At 35.4% G+C, this 21,144-nt stretch overlaps 1 protein-coding gene across 3 annotated transcripts in view; it reads right to left on the bottom strand.

Annotated features, from left to right (window-relative positions):
• The window catches only part of SIPA1L2 (signal induced proliferation associated 1 like 2), a 126,120-nt gene that overhangs the window by 40,998 nt on the left and 63,978 nt on the right, over nucleotides 1–21,144 (bottom strand). For all 3 annotated transcript variants that reach the window (XM_063390488.1, XM_063390489.1, XM_063390490.1), the window contains exons 6-10: nucleotides 17,616–17,790; nucleotides 13,926–14,029; nucleotides 7,515–7,672; nucleotides 5,393–5,969; nucleotides 333–607 (exon numbers count right to left, since the gene is read on the bottom strand). In XM_063390488.1, coding sequence (XP_063246558.1) covers nucleotides 333–607; nucleotides 5,393–5,969; nucleotides 7,515–7,672; nucleotides 13,926–14,029; nucleotides 17,616–17,790 — 1,289 coding nt within the window. The remainder of the gene's footprint in view (nucleotides 1–332; nucleotides 608–5,392; nucleotides 5,970–7,514; nucleotides 7,673–13,925; nucleotides 14,030–17,615; nucleotides 17,791–21,144) is intronic.

Genomic DNA, 21,144 nt, shown 5'->3' with positions numbered 1-21,144 from the left:
CTCTCCTGTGGAAGAAAAGAATTAACATCAGCTTGCAGGACAGCTCTGTCAGGATACGCTAAAGTTTATTTCCTACCCTTTTAAAGTCATATAAAAGTAAATTTTCCATTAAATTTCTTGTAGGATCTTATTTTATCTTCTTCAACAAGTCAATATGGGTTTTGGAGAAATGACTGTTTTAAGAGCCTCAACAATATTATCACCCAACATGATGGACAATATCCATTTACTGAAGGCCTTCAATGAAAGAGCCATCCTTTAAGCAGGAGCACAGAAAACAAAAACAAAACCAAACAGATACCAGTGTTACACTGAGAACTGCAGCTGCTTACCTTCTGGGCGCTCCATCCTCGTGTGGTTGAATAATGACCACTTTCACTGTCACCGATGTGCGTAAAAGGTCGATCATTTGCTCGTGGGTCAGAGTTGCCACAGCCACTTTACAGATCTCGACCAGGCGGCTCCCCTGCCGCAGGCCTGCTTTCCATGCAAATCCAAAGGGCTCCACGTCTGCCACTATCCCTTCAAAGTTCACGTGGAATCCAAGCTGCCCCAGCCCATTTCTCCGCAGAGTCATTTCCGTGGTTTCACATCCTCTGGTCACTATCTGAGGAAGCACCAGATTGTTACGCCGGTGTCAAAGTACATAAATATTCTAAAGTCATGTAAGCGTTGATATTATTAAGTATCTTTAATATACTAACATTAAATTATCTTAACATTTATCTTTGAATGAAGATTTCTGCATAAAACAAAATGAACAGAAACATTTCATGATGCTAAAAATCTTACATCTCCAGGGCATCTCAGCAGGCAGCTGACCCATGCCAAGCTCTTCCCCTTCGCCCACCGTTAACACAATGCCATTTATATCTTACTGAAAACTTTACAGCTGGTTTAGTTTCAAAACACAAAGCAAGGAAAGTGCTGCCCTGAAAATTATTTCATTCTTTTTGGCTGGCTGCAGGTGTGAAGGCGTTTTTTATTCAGCAATAAACCCAAGATATAACATCAACAAAGTTGAAGTGCCTCAGTTCTAGCAGCTTGTTTTCCTCAAGAAAATAGCAACGAAGAAAATAGTAATTTATTTTGCTTCATAGGCAGATTTCCTAGCTACCATCAGCTCTAGATGAGGATATCACTAAAATGGGATGAGAGTTTCCATGTTACCGGGAAACTCAGAAACAAAAAAACTACTTTCCTCATATTCAGTAGAAAGTAACTATCATTATACAGAGCAGCCAAAATCCTTCAAATTGAGATTTTGCTAAGCAGGTTCATTTCCATATACTGTGAAACAAGTTCTCAATAGTTTTGCCATGTAAATCATAATCATACAACAGCCTGTAAGTTGGGATACTTCACCACACCCAGAAGACAAAATTCTAGCCCTCGTTACAAGGAGGTTTGAGAGCTACCCCAACCTTCCCTTTTGTCAGTGTCACAAAACCAGCATGCTTTTAGCTTCACTAGTTCAATTAGAACAAAAACTCAATCGCTACAAATTATCAAAGATCTCTGTTTGTAGTGCGTATCAAAGATATCCCATGAACACTCCACCAAGGCAAATGCCTGCCTTTTAGAGATGCCCTTGTTACCATACAAACCAAGGGATCTCCACAAGGTCATGCTACATTAAGAGCAGCTCCACAGCATGCCTTGCCTTGCTCCACAAAGGCGTTCATGCTGTTTATGGCTGAGTTTAGTGTGTATCAGAAAAATAGATAGGAGGCTGGTGTTCTTTACTGTCAACTGTGCAGGACAGATCTCTGCAAAGGCTGTTCTATGGCTTGAGTTTAACTCAGGAGGCTATTTTGGAAAAGTCACTCTTGCTCTCCTTGCTCTCCAGAATCCAGGCAGGCTAGCTTACTAGTGTACTGTGTACCTGTCACAGCAGAATGGCCTGACCTGATTCAGGGGTGCACAGGGAGGGAATGGGACTGCACAGCTCATGAGATCTGGTACCTTAGTAAGTTTTAAAGCACTATTTTCTTTATAGAATATTTCTATATGGGTATCTGTCACTCAGCAGAAAAAATTAGAACTTGAGAACAAAGTGCCACAAACCCTTGAGTTATTTTAACCTTGCTGATCTGATTTATGCTCATGCTTTTAACCTGTGAGGTAAAGAAATACAATTAGCCCTCATTCATTAAGGGATAATCTTCTGTGAACTGTGAAATATTGAAAATATTGCAAGGATCAGATATTCTGAGAATTATTGCCTGGAAATTTTAATTCATAATCTTTCCAGTTACCTGTGAAGATGTAGGTTTCAAAGTTAAAATGTGGAAGTCATTATTGAGATGTCTAAAATGTACCCTGGAGGCTTTGTTTACAAAGTCAGGTTCTGGGTTTTCATAACAAAAACAAAGCAGCTATTTCCTTTGTCATTTTTCAGTTCTGAGGTTTTAGTGCATTTAAGAAACTTTCCTTTTTAAATAGAACTTTCTATTGTGCTTGTAACTCTGCATATAGTATTAGAACAATATAGCACACTGGAAATTTTAACATACTCTTAGCCTAGCTCTTTTATGACTGAACTTCAGTAAGAAAAAAAACCTTTCCTAATTTGTGAACTAGATCAGTGAAAAGGAAAATTTCAGCTCTTTGTTAGCTACACTTCAATCACAAGTTTCTAAAATACACATTTAGTCATGCAGCAAAAAGAAAAACGTGTTATTACAGTCAGGAGCCTAGCTGAGGGACAGATTTTTATCCTTATTAAGCTACATAATATTCTTTTTTGGGGGGCTGACACCTCTTTATCGTTATATCACAATTACAGACTACTGCAAAATGAATGCACCAGCCAAAGTACATGGATTTCCCCAACTCAGAGCACTCAAAATCTCTTCTTCAAGTTAGTTAAATATTCAAAAGTTAGAAGATAAGAAAGATAAAGATTCCTTCCAAAGACTCATCTATTCCCAATGGGAAGTACTGCAGGAGATCTAGTCCTTCCCAAGTGTATATTCCCTAAAAAGTAACACTGCATATTACATGGTAATGTCACATTAAACATCGCGCTGCTCCACTTCAAAACGCGGCATTCTGCTGACTTGGTTGCAGCTCCACTGATCTTGTGGCCACAAATGAACTAAGACCTGGTTTCTCTGAATGCACTTTAAACAGATAAAAAAAGATAGAGATCCTCTTTGTGCCATGAAGAAGGTGAAGAGGGCTTTTTTAATATACAGGATACTAAGGATATTTTATCAAGTCAGATTCTCATCTGAAGATCCATTCAGTGTTTTCATTTAATCTTTTATCATCCTGCCATTCTCTGTTATCCTAAAGCTCAAAACCACTGCTTTTCCTGCCTCCCAACACAACCCTGCAAGTTAATCTATAGTTTGCTGCTCTTTCTGCTTTCTAGAACTAGATACTTTCCCTTACAAATTTGTCTAGACTGGCAAGTCACAACTCTTTTTTCAGTCCTAGACCAATTGTCTCAGTTCAAACTAAAATCATGGTCTCAGCCAGCTTTTTACACCTTTTCTTAATCTGGATATTCAGATAGGTCTCGTTTTCACCTGCATCATTTAAATCCAGGCAACAAAGTCTAGTTATTTATTTGACAGTCTCATTTTAGTAATTGCAATGTTCTACTCACTGGTTTTAGGAAATGCTTTAATTTGTGACTGAAAAGGGTTAATCATCTGGTCACTGAAGATTAGTATTACATCACAGTTTGAGCTTTCATGTTTAGCATCTGCTAGCACATATGGTTGTTAAACCTTAGCGTGTTCTGAGTCACTTGAAAGGTTTTTAAAGTATGCACATTATGTGTAGCATCAGAGTTTTAAATACTTTTTAGTGGTTCTAATGCTTCCATACCAAATGTATACAAAGATGCAGAAAGCATTCAGTGTTATAAACCAACAAGGAAATAACATCAATATGCAGCTTTCAAAAGAGAGGAAGAAGCAGGGGAAAATGAGAAAAATATGAGGCAAGAAACAGGGATGAAAAATGTTTTAAAACAAGTGATGATAGTTAACTCTTTTAATTGCTATGGAAGTTGGATAGGTAGCAGGGAAAGAAAAGGCAGTCAGAATTCACTGGAATAGATACTTGAAGTTAATATTCTGGTAACCTTAGTAACAACTGATAACTTAGTAATTTGAGGCTTAAAACCAATTTTTCATTATTTAACCCCAAATCTGGCCATAATAAAGAGGAACTAGTAAACAGATAAAATATTTTGTGTTTTTAATTACTAAATCTTAAAGATCTGTCTTCAGCAATATGGATTATTTCCAGGTTTTGCAAAACCAAGTACGTGAAAAATTGCACAAAAACATTGTCACTGATGACAGCAGAAGTTTTCACTAGAACTTTAAATCTCATTTTTCATTTGTGTAAAGAAATTTATATCGTCCAGTTAACAACACCCAATGGGAGCACTGTTTTATAGAAGGGAAACATCTGTCTAAGGAAAATGAAACTGAAGACCTCAATTGAAAAGGATAACATAAGAGTGACAAGAAGAGTTTAAAGACATTCAACTCTTGAAATAGTAATTGTACTTTGGAAGAAAGTTATTATTTAGAGCACGATATTGAGCAATGCTAAATGAGACTGCAGTACTAGAGATCCTGAATCATCAGCTGCAATCCAACTGTTCCAGTGGGAAAACAGTAAGCAGGCTGATTTCCTTTCGGTGCCAAGCTTTCTAATAGAAGAAAACCCTAAGACATCTAAAAAAAAACACTTAAACTAAGATCAAAGAGTGAAGTGCAACCACTAGATACATCAGCTGAAGTGTAACCACTAGATACATCAGCACTTTTATCTTGGAATTACTGTCATTTCATTTGGACTGACTGAAATAGTGGTCATCAATAGTTACTGACATAGCCATCAAGTGTCTGAAAAACTTTATCCAGTTAGCTGCTAAAACTGGCATAAGTTGGTTTTCTTTACTTCCTGCACTTTCTCAGTGCAGCAGAACAAATGAGCGGAACACTTACATAAAACTTTCCGCTAATATTCTCATGGATTATTACAAAAAGTCAAAGTATATTTTACACATTGAGATTTTATGTATTTTTTAATTAATGATTCTTCTACCTACAAGGATGTGATTTGGGAACAGGCTACAGCAAGAAGTGGCAAAAGCTTTTCAGTCCTGATTTCAACACTGGAACCATCCATGGCCTTGGGCAAGTAATCAGATTAATGGTATCTGAAAACTTATCCCTGCAAAACAGGTTGATAACATTTATCTAAGATGCTGTTGTGAAGATTACTATTTGTAATGCTCTCTGAAGACTGAAAACACTCCTGAACTATGAACATAGAACATTTCTAATTATATCTCAGAGAAGACACAGACAAATAATTGTTCATAAAAAAATTGGAATTCCAGTTTAGAAACTGTACTTACTTCAAGTCTCTGAACAATTTCTCTGATGTCTTCAGTACAATTATCTGCTGCAGACAGAAGAATACATTCTCCTCTTTCATAAAATATTTTGATGCTCATTAATCCAGATGTCCATCCAATAACATCTCTGCAGGAGCAGTTGAATACAACATTTTTTGATTCCTTTTCAATCAACATAATAAACTCATTGGAGATTCCAAGGAGACACTCAATGTCAGCAGACTGGCCAAAGTCTCGGGCAATCACATTCCACATAATTGCTCCAACACTGAATAGATGTGCATCTTTCCTTGGTTTCACTTTTTCCTTCTTTTTTGCCCCTAAAGTAATAAAGCTGAACTTGGCTGAAGTATCCACTGTAGCTGTGGTAACAAAGTTTTCTGCCAGATCTTTCAGGTATTCTTGACGTGTCCTTGTGGCCATGGCTCGAAATTTTTCCGACTTATGTGCTGCATTTTCAGCATTAATGACTTTGGCTAAAAGGAAGTCCCTAAAGACTGCAGACTTGGGGAAAGTTACTCCTTTGGGAATGGGTGGACCAAATGAGGGAACATCTTTTGATCGTGAAACACCAACACTGGAAATAGAAAGAAAAAAAAAAAACAAAACAAACAACAAAATTATTAATTCCCTAAACAAAAATAAAATCAGATGATAAGCAGAATTGTGATCTCTGCAATCCATTTACACAATTAAGTACAGCTTTGACATGCCAATTTGCAGACATTCCAGACACATCAAAGAAATCTGATTGGGTTGCCTGTTCTAGAATGGCTTTCTTCTTTTAAATATATAAAAAACATTATGGAGATATTTTACGAAAACAAACAATATCAAAGATAACTTCTTAGGGTGTCAACATCTCTTTTCCTTAATGTAAAAAATATTAAATGAATTGCAAGGAATGAGAGATGTATTTTTAAAAATTATTTTTATGTAAATCTATCATTTTCAGCTGTCACTCAGTTGCATGGTCTTAAAACTAAGAAATGTAAAAAATAGAAACTGAATTAATTTTTATCCTCAAATCTTCCTCTACAATGAAGTGTGAATTCAATGAAAAAATACTGGTGGCAAATGTGACTCTAATGGAGCATTGTCCACCTGTTTAAGCTGCCTACTCTATGCTCATAAAATGGAAAAACACAATTCTTGATCTAGACAGTTCACAGCAAAATATAAGAAAAATAGGATCTTTTCCTAATTGATACAATTATACCTCCAATTGATAATACATAATGTATTTCAATTGACAAAGAATTTCAAAATACTGTACACATTAGGTACAACTACTGTTTGACTGAAATACAATCAAATTTGGAATCACAGATAGAGTTTAACAGTAAGAAAAATATAACTTAGGTAATGTCATGTATTATTCAACAGTTACTGAAACAAAATCAAGTCCTGAAATATAATTTAAGTTCCAGTAGACAGCTAAAAGACAGTAATATGACCCACCCTCATGATGTATTTTAATTTCATTCTAAACAATGAATAAACAACTTTTATAAATAAACCTGAGTAATTATGCTTTATGCACGTCTTTATCACTATTTGCACAATTACCAATCAATTCACAAATGTGCTTCCACCTGGGTTACCTTGTTAAAATTCATGATGCAGTGACTTAAATGTGAGAGCTGATAAAATCATCTGAAATTTATGATTTTTTCTCCACTCTCCAAAAGTATTCATTCATGTGCTTAAAGGCTATGACTCATCCTGGTGTTACACTGTCGTAATCAGGGATTCATACTGGTCAAAGGACCTTCTGAAATACTTTAAATCACTTTCTTTAAGAAAAAGAAACATGCAATACAAATTCTAAATTAATTTCTATTGATGTGTCTGTAAATCTTATTTTCACTGACATGGTATATCCCCATTTTGTGGCCAAAAATCAGCAACATGGAGTTCTGCACACACCCCTTTGCGCCCACAAACTCGGCTCCATAACTGCAGATGTGTGCGAAGGAGACACTGGGGTGTCAAATTTACAGGAAGTGCAGCAGAAATTTTAAAACTGAGCACATATCTATAAGAAATACAAAGCATCTAGAAAACACGGTTACATTGTAGTCTTAGTAACAAACTTAAATAGTCATAAGGCTCTACTCACCTATAACACACATTTTCAGTGCAAGGATTATGCACTTTGACAATGACAAATACATGTTGAAAGTGGGAACGAATATTTTTTGGAGTAAAAGGAAGTGCTCCTGGCTCTTGGAAGACAATGGTAACTATGTCATTTCCTATATGCCTTTTCCTTAGCAGCTAGACAAGAAACATGCATTGAAAAATTAATTATTAAAAAAAAATTAAAAGTCACAAATTCATAATCTCAGGGAAAAAAAAACCCCAAACAAACCAAACCAATACAAATAAAGCATAATTTTTCATAAATTTTCAATACAATAACTTTTATTGCATCATGAATAACAACATGTAAAGGATATCAGAACTGCAAAAATACAGGGAAAGGAAATTGGGCTAAGTTCACAAAAATACTAGTGAATTTTCTCACATGCCACACTAGTTCGCCATAGTTTCTGATCAATTATATTTTATTTCATGAGAAAAATGTATTTCTCTTATTCTTATTAATGCATCACTTCAGTATTAAAAAAGTGTTGCATCACTTGACGTTTCTCACTATCCAGAAAACTGTATATTTGTTCCCTCATTACAGTGTAATATTTGTCTCTACATTAAAAATATAATATTGCTTCTGTCTCAATAAAACTTTCTTTTCCATGTCACAATACTATTATATATTGTTCTTAATATTATGATCTTAATTAAAAAAAATATTATCACGAACATCCATCACAAATGTTAACCGCATACTTGAGGAACAAAACCAAGACTCACAGAGAAGCAACAAATATTAGGAACCCTTAAATTAAAAATTTGTTCTATTAATTGGTAGCTTTTATTATGAAAATATATTAAGGACTAATTTAAAGTACTAAATCATTGTTATAGGCTAAAATTTAGTAAAAATTGCAAAACATAACGACCAATAAGGGACTACTACTCTTTCTCCCCAAAATATCCAACAAAATAACACAGTAAAATAATGCTCACTTTCTTCATGGAAGAATATTGTAACTTTCAAATTTTGTATATTAACAGACAAAAAACCAGTCTACCAGATGCTACATTTAAAATATTTACCCAAAGTCTGCTAAAGATCTTGCACTGTCAACTAATAGCATAAAGACAGTTAAAGCTGTACCTTGGCTCATGTGTAACCAAAAAGGATTTAAGAATAAATTTACTTGAAAAGTTTAAGACAGAGCAAGTAAAAATTTCTCTGTTGAGGTGATTTCACAGAACAGAATCTTTCTCATAAGAGTATTTTGTTGCATTTTTCCAGCTCCACTAAAAATTAGCATTTCAGCTACCAACAATAAAAAAGCAAAGTTGCACATGCTAAAGCCTGGAACACGTAAGTATGTTTCATTACAGCCCTTAAAATAACATAAAGGATGATAGTCTGAAGGTAGTCAGAAGGACCAAAGCCACAATTTTGAAGCACTAAGTATATCTACATTATTTTAAACATAATCAAAATCCCAAATACAGATAAATAAATAAGACTTCTTATGAAACTTCAAAACAGACAAGGAACAGATAACGGTATTCGGTTAAGTCGTGTGGCTCAGTCAAGTTTTCAGGTATTTAAGGCTAAAATGAAAATAACTAGTTATTTGAGCCATTTAAGATACACAGGCTGCTGCATACAGAAGTGCACTACGAGGAACTGATCACAGAACTAAGTGTCAGGTATACTTTAATTTACTCATCTAGTGAGCCATACAATTAGATCATAGTAGGGCAGCACAAGTTCATGTTTAGAAGTTATTACTATCTCATAGGTTGGAATTTACAACTCAGTTAAATTTGTAAGCAATCCTTTCCAATTATGAGGTACAAGGTGAATAATTTCTGCCCTTTTTATACCACTAAGTGCCCAATTACTTGTTCTTGCTACAGTGGTTCATGCCTATACATTTCCATAGAGTAAATTATAAAAATGAGAATGCAATCCTCCTTGAAGGTACATTTATTTTTCAAGACAATCACTGTTTTCAGGAATATTTTCTGCTTTTGTAGACCGCTTTAGGAGGTTCTGCTTGGCATCATACATAGCATAAGCAAGAACAGCATTCACTTAATTGGAGATAAGTTTTAGGAATGTTTGAAATTTTACTAGCAAAGATTTATAAAAGTCTGGCAGTTCCCATATCCTATCCCTAGGATATTTTTCAAGAGCAGAAACCTCCATAAGACACAAAACAGAAATAGGAAGACAAGTCATTATTTTTAAGAACCTTACCAAGACTGTAGAGATCTTGGTGACTTCTTCAATTTAAAATAAAACCAGTGTAACACTTATAAACAGTTGCCATGCATAAGTGGTCAGTCAACTTCAACACAATGCAAAAGGCAAAGCACAGTTGTGGCTGTGCACAGAGGATCATAATGCAAAGAACTTCTAGAGGAAGGAGAATTAAACTGGGGTGATCTGAAACATGGAAAGAGGTGCTCTGGATAGGATAAAGGAACAGGAAAAGAATAAAGTATCGAATGGAGAAGAAGGAAGGAACACATACCTCTGTGGGAAATGCAAGATAAGGATAGCATACTGAAAATGAAAAAGGAATGGAAGGAAACCAGAACTCAGCAAAATTATCTATCAGAAACTCTTTTCTACTTTTCATTCTATAGCCTAGATTTTTCTCCCAACTTTTACCTCCTAGTTTGCTTGGGTGTTCTTTTCAGGTTCTCAGTTTCCCCTTCCTCTCCCATTTTGAGGTCTGCTCAGGTTTGGGGGTCTTTTGGATGTTGTACAATTTTTTTTTTTTAATCTGCCTTTCTAACATACTCTGAATAATCTCATGCCAGTGTTGAGCACAATAGGAACTCTCAACTGGGTGCAGAGATTACAGAAATTACTTGCAGTAGGGAGGCATCACTGTCATGTTAGAATTTGAAAATAAATCTAATCAAGTATGATAGGCAGCCAAAAGGAAATCAGTGAAGTGTTATGGAAGAATAAAAGACATACAAAGGTGAGTCCAGTCAGGAAATTATGTTAGAAAAGCAGAATCCATTAGATTAAAATTATTTGCACTAAATGATAGTTATTATATTAATTTTCAGATTTTAGTGACTCAATTCTTAATTTTCAGATATGCATCTCTGAAGGAAAAAAAAATCTGTCTTAAAACTTAGCATATTAACAGCTTGTGCTCAGCCTTAAAAAATCTACCCACTTCTGTAGGATTTCTTTGTCAAACTGCAAAACAACAAGGAATTCTTGTTGAAATAGCAGTGAAATATACTCTTCATTCAATTAAATCATGAAGTGTTAAGAGTCAAATAATAAAAACTCCAAACTTAGTTTAGTACATTTCAAAAATAAGTGGTTTCAAAAGTTTTATTTTCAATTTGTGTTGTTAGCCAGTACCAAAACCAGAAATGAATGGCATGGCAAAAGCTCTTTCAACAGATCTGATCAACTGAGTTTGGTATAACCACAGGTCTTGTGACCCAACTATTTTAACGACAGTGAAATGCAACAAGCTTATTTCATTATTGCATATCTGTTTAATTTGTAGGTTTTCATAAAACCAGGTGAAAACTGATTATTCGAACAAATTTGGATTAATCAGGTCTGACCTCGTGTACACAAGCAGACTGCAAATGTGTGAATAGGAAACTTGCAAGGGAATGATTTGGAAAGGGACATTGCAAAGGTAAAGATTGAAGGGGAAAGCCTTGAACTGCTTTGAAGAAAAGGCCAGTAAAGGAAAAGGAACTGGCCACACCGGGGCTGGTTGTCTTCTCTGTCCTGGGGACGGAGCAGCTGACTTGAAAGTTCCCAGCCTATGTTGCAGCCAAAATAAAAATTACCTTGCTCTTTGGATCTCCTGCTGGTTCTAAAACTAGAGGGATGTCCTGATCAGGGACCAAGCAGGGCGTAGTTATATCCTGGAAGAAGCAACAAACAGTTCTGGTGCGGCCTACTTTTGGCTCACAGGTATTTGGAACACAAGCAACGCTCAGTGCTTGCTCGCTGAAGGTCACCGTCGGAGATTATGAGGAGGGACTGAATGCCTTGCCCAGTCATTACCAACAAGGGACATAGGGAAAGGAGGAAACAACCTCAGCCAGTACATACATAATATGCTAGCAGAAAATAACTACTGAATGGGGGGCTTCATTCCTAACATAACCTGACAGGAAATTTACCGTGGTCTCTAACTTCCCCTTACTTGGGTATGCAGTGAGCCAAACCCTGAAGAGACTTCATTATGTATTTTGGAACTAAACAGTAAGAGAAAAAAAACAATAAACAGTTATTATAGATCTGTTTTGCACATTAAGGCTGGCTAAATTCTAGTAATTTGGGTGCACTTGTCACATTTCATTAAGACAGTGTACATGCTGTGCAAACACTGATAGATCTCATCACCTGAAAAATAATGTGGTGGGTCTTCAGATAGGCATACTGCTTGAACTTGGAAAACTGCCACATTATTTTGATCCCAAGAAAGCCACGAATAACAACATAGTGCTTCTGCTAAATATTGAACCTTTGAAACGGACAATGATGACAGCTTACTAAAACACTGTGGAAAGGAGTGCTTGTTGCTAGGGAAAACCATGGAGTTAAAATTGAAAGATTTTGCTGTACACAAGAATCAGCACCTGACTATAAAGAAAGAGACATAAGGAAATGGTAAGAATGAAAGGAAGGCACAGGAAGAAGTGACAGGACAGTTATAGGGAGTGGCTGAGCAACGCAACAGTGAAGCTGACAGACAAACAGCAAAAAACTATGAAAATAAGTGGGTCGTGGCAAGGGGATATCCTATTCTCACAAACAAGGAAAATTCACAAAAGACAACAAAAGTAATAAACTCCAAGTAAGGTCATATTTACTGTCAGTGCCTGTGATTTACTATGAAAATATTGATTTTATTCTTTTAAGGCAAGCTCATTCAGTGTACTATATCGTCTTAAGAGGGTAGTTTTCCCCCTTTACATTCATTTCCAGTCAAAGGTTGTTAGACTGATTACAGACAGAACAACTCCTAGTGCATTTACTAAATCAATCCTGTTTTGTAATAAGATGCAACTGAAAGTTTAAAGAAGCAGAACAATCTGAAATCAGTGATGAAGATCCAGTTCCCCAATTACTAGCTATGCCACAGTTGAGTGTCTGATGTAGCTCTGATGTAGAACATTCTGTCTCCTAAAAGCCACACATTTTAGGAAGTGAGTCATCTAAACTTTGTGTTATTCATGTGGTAAAAAGTCTGTAGTTTGATTCCTAATTTAGTTTCTTTAAACCATATCCAAATACTAAGTGTAATGTCTTAACTGTTCACTTGAAACAGCTTTTCAAACAGTTCAGAGCTCTATGCAATGATTATTTAAAACACTTAATATGATATACTTTCTTCCATTGTTATTTTTATTTATCCCTTCTAAGGAATTTCAGTACTTTTATCTATTTCTTGCTGTCTCGACACATTCCTTTCTGCTCACACAAGACCTATTGATAGGATAGACATGAAAGATGCAACTCCAATATGGTTCAATCAATCAGTAAGCATCTTTTGGGTGCTGTTCAAAACCACAGTGAGACGGCAACCTCCTTTCACAACAGCCTTCCACAATGGCTGAAATGATTGTAACTTGCATGGCAAGGCGAGAACATTCCAAAACTAACTAAATAAATCATCACTTACTTGTGCATACCTGGAGGAACACAGAGTAGTGGCACAGAAAGTTACAAACTACCATCAGCCTGATCTATGAGCAGTTCTAATGCTTTTCTTTTAAGCATTAATACTGATATATTATACCAAATGTGCTTGTATGTTTTAATTAAGTCCCAGGAAATATCTCAGACAGGCAAGACAGAGTAACCTTACTAGTGCACCGCACACTTTGGGTGCTGTGCTGGGTTTTAGCCATCCTTAATGCTTTGAAGGCATTCTGAATTATTATATAAGCAAAGGGAATTCTCTAGAAATAAGAAAAATACACTGCAATTTTCTGTTTTCACAGACACCTTGAAGGATACAATTTAAAATTATTACTAAGCTCACACATTAATAAACATTTCAAGATCTGTAATACAAGGATTAAGTGAAATTGTTTTTTAGAAAAACTTATTACATGCATATTTTAACTATAAGACTATTTTCTAGATTCATTCCATTCAATGTTTAAAACATACATAAGGTGTGAATTCAGTCCAAACTGAAAATAATTCATTTACTAGAGGCAATATTGCCTTTTAATAATGTAATGAAATAGGGTACATGGGATAAGTTCCTGAATTATACAGAATAAAAATCCTAAAATATTTCTAATGTCTTACAATATTTCAAGAAAATAAATATAATTGAGTCATACTTCTTTTACTTCCACCATTAAAAAAACCCAACATTCAATGTCAAACATTTATAATGTAAAATGACAATGCAAAGCTAAAAAAACATACCTGTTGCCTGTTACTGGGCATGTATGGAAGCATTGTTGATACATGAAACATTAATTCATAATCTTTATAGGTCGTATAGAGGGAATGAGTTCCTGTTGAATCAGCTGAAAATTAATTTAATCGCAAGAAGGTCAGTAAATCAGAACATTCATACTGCTTTTTAGGACACTGCTCTGCATGCTGTGATTTAAATCTATCTAAGCAACTTACATCTTTTTTACAATTTAAGAAAACCCGTTTCCATCAGCTAAAAATCTAGCCTATTTTTGGATTATGACATAGAGGAGGCGTGCAGAAAAAACCCCCGAAGAGTTTGCTGTCTCTGAGACCTAAATAAATTGATTTTAAATATATTGGCATATCATAAAAAGCACAAAACACTTAGCTACTTGAGTATAGTTTTATATAATACGTATTTTCATTATTTAAACACTAACAAGGACAATTGACTAAACCCATACTTTACCAAAAGTGAACTGGCTATTTCAAATCTAACATTAAAACACATATTGCAGATCAGACCCTTTTAAAACATAAAACATGTGCATAATACATATATTTGAAAATTATTAAAATAAATTTCATATAGGATATTAACTAACATTTTATTTTATTTAGAAAGTTTATTAATGGCTAACATTTTGTGATATTTACAGTAAATTAGTTTTACACTGTAGTCATAAGTTAATCCTTTCTACTCTTCTTCAATTTGTACAGACTATTACAGTAAGCACAATGAACTTTTAGAAAGTTTAGGTGAGTTAAGACAAGTACCAATTTTTCTTCTTTCATCTTCACTTATTTTTCAGCGTAATTTTATGTTACGTACAACAATAAATATTCTCCAGTACACTTTTTAACACCCTGTTTAAGGTTTTGTAGTTTTGATTTGTTTTGAGTGGTAACTATATTCCAAAATGAAATCAATTAGCCATGTTAGTTTATAAACATACACTTTTTTATCTGCAGCCCTAGATCTAAAAATATTTGCTTGTATACAATTACGAGCACATTCATATGATAACTGGGTGCATCACTTACATCTGCATGATAATTAAATTAACTTCATTTGTTAAGCACAGATTACAGTTGAAGTAAAGTTGAAGTAAGAAGTAAAAAGCATAATTTCAACTAAAGGTTGTTACTTAAATGTTGCTAAAAAAAGAAACCTTATTTCACTCTTCTATTTCCAAATCTTAGCTGAAAATCTAATTTCATTATAACCTTTCAGTGGCATTTCAGAAAGCCAGTTTTCAATAGATAGAAAGTATGTTCCAACAATAAAACTTTTTTTCTCATTTCCAGTAAACTGATATGTTTTAAAACATACACAAAACAAATTATATTGTATTGCATTGGCAAAGTTTCATTTAGTTTTCTTATTTCTTTATCCTGGGGTTTGGAACTGCATGACACTAAAACTGCACTAAAGAAGGGCAGAAAAGAGTTTTTCTAGTTAATGTATTCCGTATGTTCTTGACATTTGCACTGGGTCTGGCTTGGATGCAGCTAAAATTCTTCATGGCAGCCCATCTGGTGCTGCGTGTGCTGTGTGTGATCAAAGCAGCGTTGGTCACACACCGAGGCTTTGGCTGGGGCCAAACATTGCCCACGCTGCAGCAGCTCTCTCTGCCCCTCACCGTGTGCCCCGCCCAAGGGTCTGGAGGAGACAGCCAATCAGCCTGACCAAGAACATCGCCCATACCCTACCAAGTTATGTTCTGCAGGAAAACTGGAGCAGGAGAGTTTTTTCATGGTGGCTGTCGCTCAAAGAAGGGCTGGGCATCAGCTAATGGCAGGTGGCAAGTGATTGCCTTTGCACCAGTTGTGCTGTTGCCTGATTGATGTAGTGCTGGGTTGTGGGGGTTTTTTGTTGTTTGCCTGGGAGGTTTTTGGGGTGGTTTTTTTTCCTTTCTTCCCCTCACTCCTTGAACTCTCCTAATCTCAACTCACAAACTGGAGGGTGGGTGAGCACACAAGAGGTGAGGGCTTATTTGCCCCACAGGGCAACCCAACACAACATTCTACTTTCCCGGTTACATAAGAAATGGGCCTATTACTTACCCAAATACTACACAATTTTTAAAAATACAAAAAAAAAAAAATTAAAAGAGGATTTTTAGGGAAAAACCTCACAGCTAGTCAAGCAATTGAAAATATAAAAACTTAGCAAATTTGACTCCTACAAGAACTAACCAAGATTTATTACTGAAATATTGCGTCTACCAAAAATATAGCTCCCAGAGACTAAATTATTACACTCCTCTGAACCTGCAGGCAGTCAGAACCATGTATTATTTAAGCCTAAATACGACACACAGTAATATTTCTTGCGTCATTGTATTTAAAAACAAGTATAACAAAAATGGGATACTTCAGTACTTTACATTTAATATAATACTAAAGACTGTATCTTTGTGAATTCTTAATTCCATTCTGCCTGTTGCAAACGATGAGAACACCACAACAGGACAATCTAGTTAATGTCACACAGACTTCATAAAACATTAAAATCATGTTACTGACTGATACATACACAATGCTGATCAGCAATGTAAGTTCGTACTGGAGCACAGCAAATACAGAAGCTGAATTTGCTGACAGACCAGCATTTATTTTCATATATACAACTTGTTAGGTGACATTCAATCATGCTCTGATTGGGGAAAAAAGGAGAACTGAAACACCCCTTACTCCTTTCAATTTTTCATTCCTATTTATCAATTCATTCCAGAAGTCTGACATCCACAGTATGTTAATACGTATTTCTACAAATTAATTTGAAAAATGATTTGTTATTATTCTGTACTGAAATGGGACGCAATTGTCTCTAAAAGGCTTGAATTATTAAAGGGAAACAAGCACAGATTTAAGCAAAAAGCCAATATTTATTGGAAATAAATGTGATGCTTATACCAGGCTGGCACTATGTTAAAATGAAGTAGATGAATAACTAGATATCCTTAGATCACAGCTCATATGATCAGCTGTCAAAGTCCTGCTAAAGCATCATTAAACTAAGAAGGAATTTAATTTAAATTTAAGGGCAATGAAAACAGTGCTAATAAAGAAGTGTATTAACATATCACTGACTTTTCTTTAACAGCAATACTTCAGTTCCTATTTTCTTATAAAATCCAATCCAAATTTGTACAATTTAATTTTTATACTACTGCACTTAGGGAAACTGAAAGACCTGAGGAAATGGCAGTGATTAATAGAAACAGGTAGATTAATAATTATCAGCTGACAAATGATGACATGCTTACTGTGCATGTGTGAGAAACCAGAAAACTTTCCTGCTTGTGTGTGATGATTAAAAGTAAGCATGTATGTGTAGCTGAAATAAGGGAAATTACTCCGTATTTTGAAATACATATATTTTTATTGCCTTTGAAAGAATAAGATGTTAAAGTGTACCTGGAGAAATATTACTCATGTAGTATGATTTTAACTACATGAAAACAAATGAAATAAATGGTTTTGATTTTCAATTCTACTAAAGCCACAGAAAAGTGAATGACCTTTCAGAAAAGGTTTGACACATGCTCTCACCATGCTTCATCTCCCTCATTTACCATACATTCTTACTATGCAAAACTCAAAGTCAAGAGCATGAAAAGACAAGACAATTTACAGAAGATCAGCTGGATAATTACCCTTTCTCCCATAGCTTGAAACATAACTTACTTTTGTTATCTAGCTGAGCCCTGTATTTACTGAATCCTTTTAGCCGCACTCTCTGGCCCAGTAGATCAAGGAACTCTTCAAAAGCTGGTCCTGCCATCTCGTTGTTATACATTTCTTCTTCCGTGCTTTGGCCTGCTTTGCAGTAAAGGATACCAATCTTATGTTGAAAACTCAGCTGAAATCAAAAATTAAATAAAAAAAGAAAAGGAAAATTTACAGAAGCAAAGGAAAGGCAATACCAGAATATTAATAATTAAAATATAACACTGTTTTAACCCCTGACAAAAGGCATCTGAAAGTGAAAAAATACGTGTTCTGATTGGGGAAATTAAGTCACCATGGCATGAAAATAAAAAAAAAATAAGAAAACAAAACAAAAACCAACCAAACCAAACCAAACCAAAAAAAAGCCCCACAAAAGACACCTCCAACTCTTGAAAGAAAACTGGATTGGCACTATTCGAACACAGATAAAAAGCAGTACAAAGACTTTTCATTTTGTTATCTATAAAAGCACACTCTACTTCATGTGACAGTATGAAAATTTTAAATGGCAGTATTTGTATATTGGTCTTTTTTCTCAGATTTAAAAGAAGGTGAGTTTATCATCTCTCATTTTTACCCTTTAAAGTTCACTGCAGTTCAGTTAAAACAGGACCTCAGAACACTAATTTCTATTATATGTAATTTTTTGCCTTCCTCATAAAATCATTCGCTGTTAAAAACTATTTGCCATTTTTAAAAGTATACTTAAAACAAGAAAATTAGATTGCAGTCAAATAGTTTTGTTAACGAGACTCTCAGTTATGGAACATTAAACAGATAAATCACATCTATTCAAAAATGAAGTACAAAAACTACAGAACATTAGGTATAAAGAGAGATCATTACTTCTTGAGCAGATCGTTTTCTTCTTAGCTTTTATGCACACTTAAGGTGACAAAGAGGAAACCTCCATGTGGATGGATTAGTCCTATTATCCTTAACTGACACCTCCTGGAGCTTCACAAACTGACAGAGACCATCAGTCACACCCAATTCCCTTCACACATTTATCTACATTCACGACTCAAATCAGCTCTCCAGCTGTAGCCCTCACTTAATCAAACTTCGGGTTAGTGTCCAAAATGCACATTATGCAAAGGCTGTGTGTGTTTCTGTTAGAGCAAAGGTGACAACAACAACCTGCTTCCCCTCAGTCATAAGGAGAGAGAGGCTTTGTGTAGGGGTGAGCCCTTGTGGAACCTGCTCTGGCAGAATGCCATTGACCAGAGCAGTTAGGAGAGGACAGGCTTAGTAAGGACATGAGTAAGGAATAAGGATTCACCTGGCCAGCCTAGAACACAGAAGAGAGAGAAGGTGTAAATTTGATGTGGAATGGGATGGATGACCATCTGAGATAAAAGGGGATTCTGGGTTATGGATGCACTGTGGGAGCTGCTCAAGTCAGACCAATGAAATCTGGAACAAGGCAGGGTGAAGATACTGGTTTGCTCCTGTCATTTCCTTTTGACTGGCATTAGGTGTGATCCCCATTCAGAGCACTTCCTTGATCCCCATTTCAAAGAGAGTTAGGTATTTAACAAAAGCTTCCAGATCGCACACTGGTGACTATTTTATTCAACAGAAAGCTAGCATGAACAATTCATGGAGGAAACTGCAAGATAACTGGTCATATAAACATTAGATTACAGCAAGCAGTGCTGTTACTTGACACACCCCAGCAGGGACTTTAAATGATGGTGACCACACTGTCACCTCTATACCAGTCCTACGTCAAATAGTTTAACTTAAACCACAGGAGATTTAAGTTGATTCCCTTGACTTCACATTAGAATTGACAAGTAGAGATTGAGCCACAAAAAATAGGGACAGAACTAAGAGTAAAGAGGCACCTGGGCAAAATATTCCATCTAGTCACACTTTTTCATTTGGTGCATGCCAGTCATTCCTGCATTTGTTCATGAATATCAATAATATTCCAAACAGGAGTGAAGTATACACCTATCTTAAAGAACAATCTAACATCTCACAGTTTAAACACTGAGCTAAGAGACATTGAAAATGAGGATCTGACACCCACCAGCCCAAGATACAAACTAACCCAGGGATTAGTGGGCAGACAAGAAATGTGAACGCTATACAATTTTGAACAAAGTCAATACCACAAAAAACCACTATTGCTAAACAAGCTGCAAGCTCATTTGCAGTAATCTGAACCTCGTGTCCCTGTGCTAGAACCCTTCACAACTATGAAACTGGAAGACTTGAGCAAAAGAACTCTTAGCCAAGATCATAGTGGCTGTGCAGAAGCAGAGATCAGGGTACATTTAGAATGTCAGTGCCTAAAAGAGAAATAACTCAACAAGCTTTGGCAGGCTCTTCTTATGCCATGCATTTTACTGGCACGAAGAACCATCAGAATATTTAAAAATGATAGAGTTTGCCAGTTTTGAAATGGTACCACATGCATATTCAAGTCTTTTTAAGTAAATAATTGCAGTCGTGGTTCCAATTTCATTATTCCCAATTCAGACATTTTACATATAGTTATATTTTACACTGAGAACAATTCAATAACATGACACCACAAAAAAGCCTCTAAACCCATTTAGCTACTTGAGTATGTGATATGTACTGAAGGTTCATAGCAGTCCTTCCTGACTCAAAATGATTGTGTTCTTGTCAGAATCAATCACTACTGAATCCTGGCATCTTGTCAAATTTTTGCACAGATTATTTGTCATGTAGCAACAGCTTGTTGATTTTCATCATGGGAAGATTTTAGATTCTTTTCTGTCAAGGAACATCTAGAGATTAGACACGCAATAGCTACTAAATATCACTGCAACCAATCTTAATTTCTTTGATCTTTTTTAAACTCCATCCTATAGCTTAGAGAGAAGTGAGCACCCCTAGAGCAATACTGGGGAACCAAAACGCATATACAATAAACAACCATTAGCAGAAATTAGAAAGGGAAACCAGGGGGAAGTTAGAGAAAGCTAAAAAAACAACAGTAGCAGATAAAATGTTGACTTTTCTTGTGAATTTAGAGCTGAATTTAATGATGAGCATCATATGGCAGAATAAATTGGGAAAAGGTAATTTGTTTATATATTCAAATTAGGTTAATCATCCCATTTACATCTAGTTTCTATTGTCATTTTTAGAGACAAAATTTAGCCACATGTTTCCTCCATAATCCATATTAGATTTTGTGGAAAAACTATCAAACAGGTAGAGAATGAAATCAAAGCATCAAAGTAGTCTTCAGCTGGCTATGAAACTATGCACATTTAATACTCCAACAGACAAAATCATATCACTCTAGTGACAGTACAAATCTTCTAGATCATAATTCATGTTTTTTAATTCATGATATTTCCACCAGTCATCACCTTCAGTTGCCAAGCATAACTCTCTTTGTATTTACTTGACTAATAAACTGAAAGCATTAAGTACCTAAGAGGATTCAAACCAAAAATGGATCTCATGCCATTTCCTCGAAGAGCTTTGTGGCTATGTT

This window comes from Prinia subflava, chromosome 2, assembly GCF_021018805.1.
Source record: "Prinia subflava isolate CZ2003 ecotype Zambia chromosome 2, Cam_Psub_1.2, whole genome shotgun sequence".
Lineage (NCBI taxonomy): Eukaryota > Metazoa > Chordata > Aves > Passeriformes > Cisticolidae > Prinia > Prinia subflava.
Note: the sequence above shows the minus strand (reverse complement) of the source record. Positions and strands in the feature narration are given on the sequence as shown.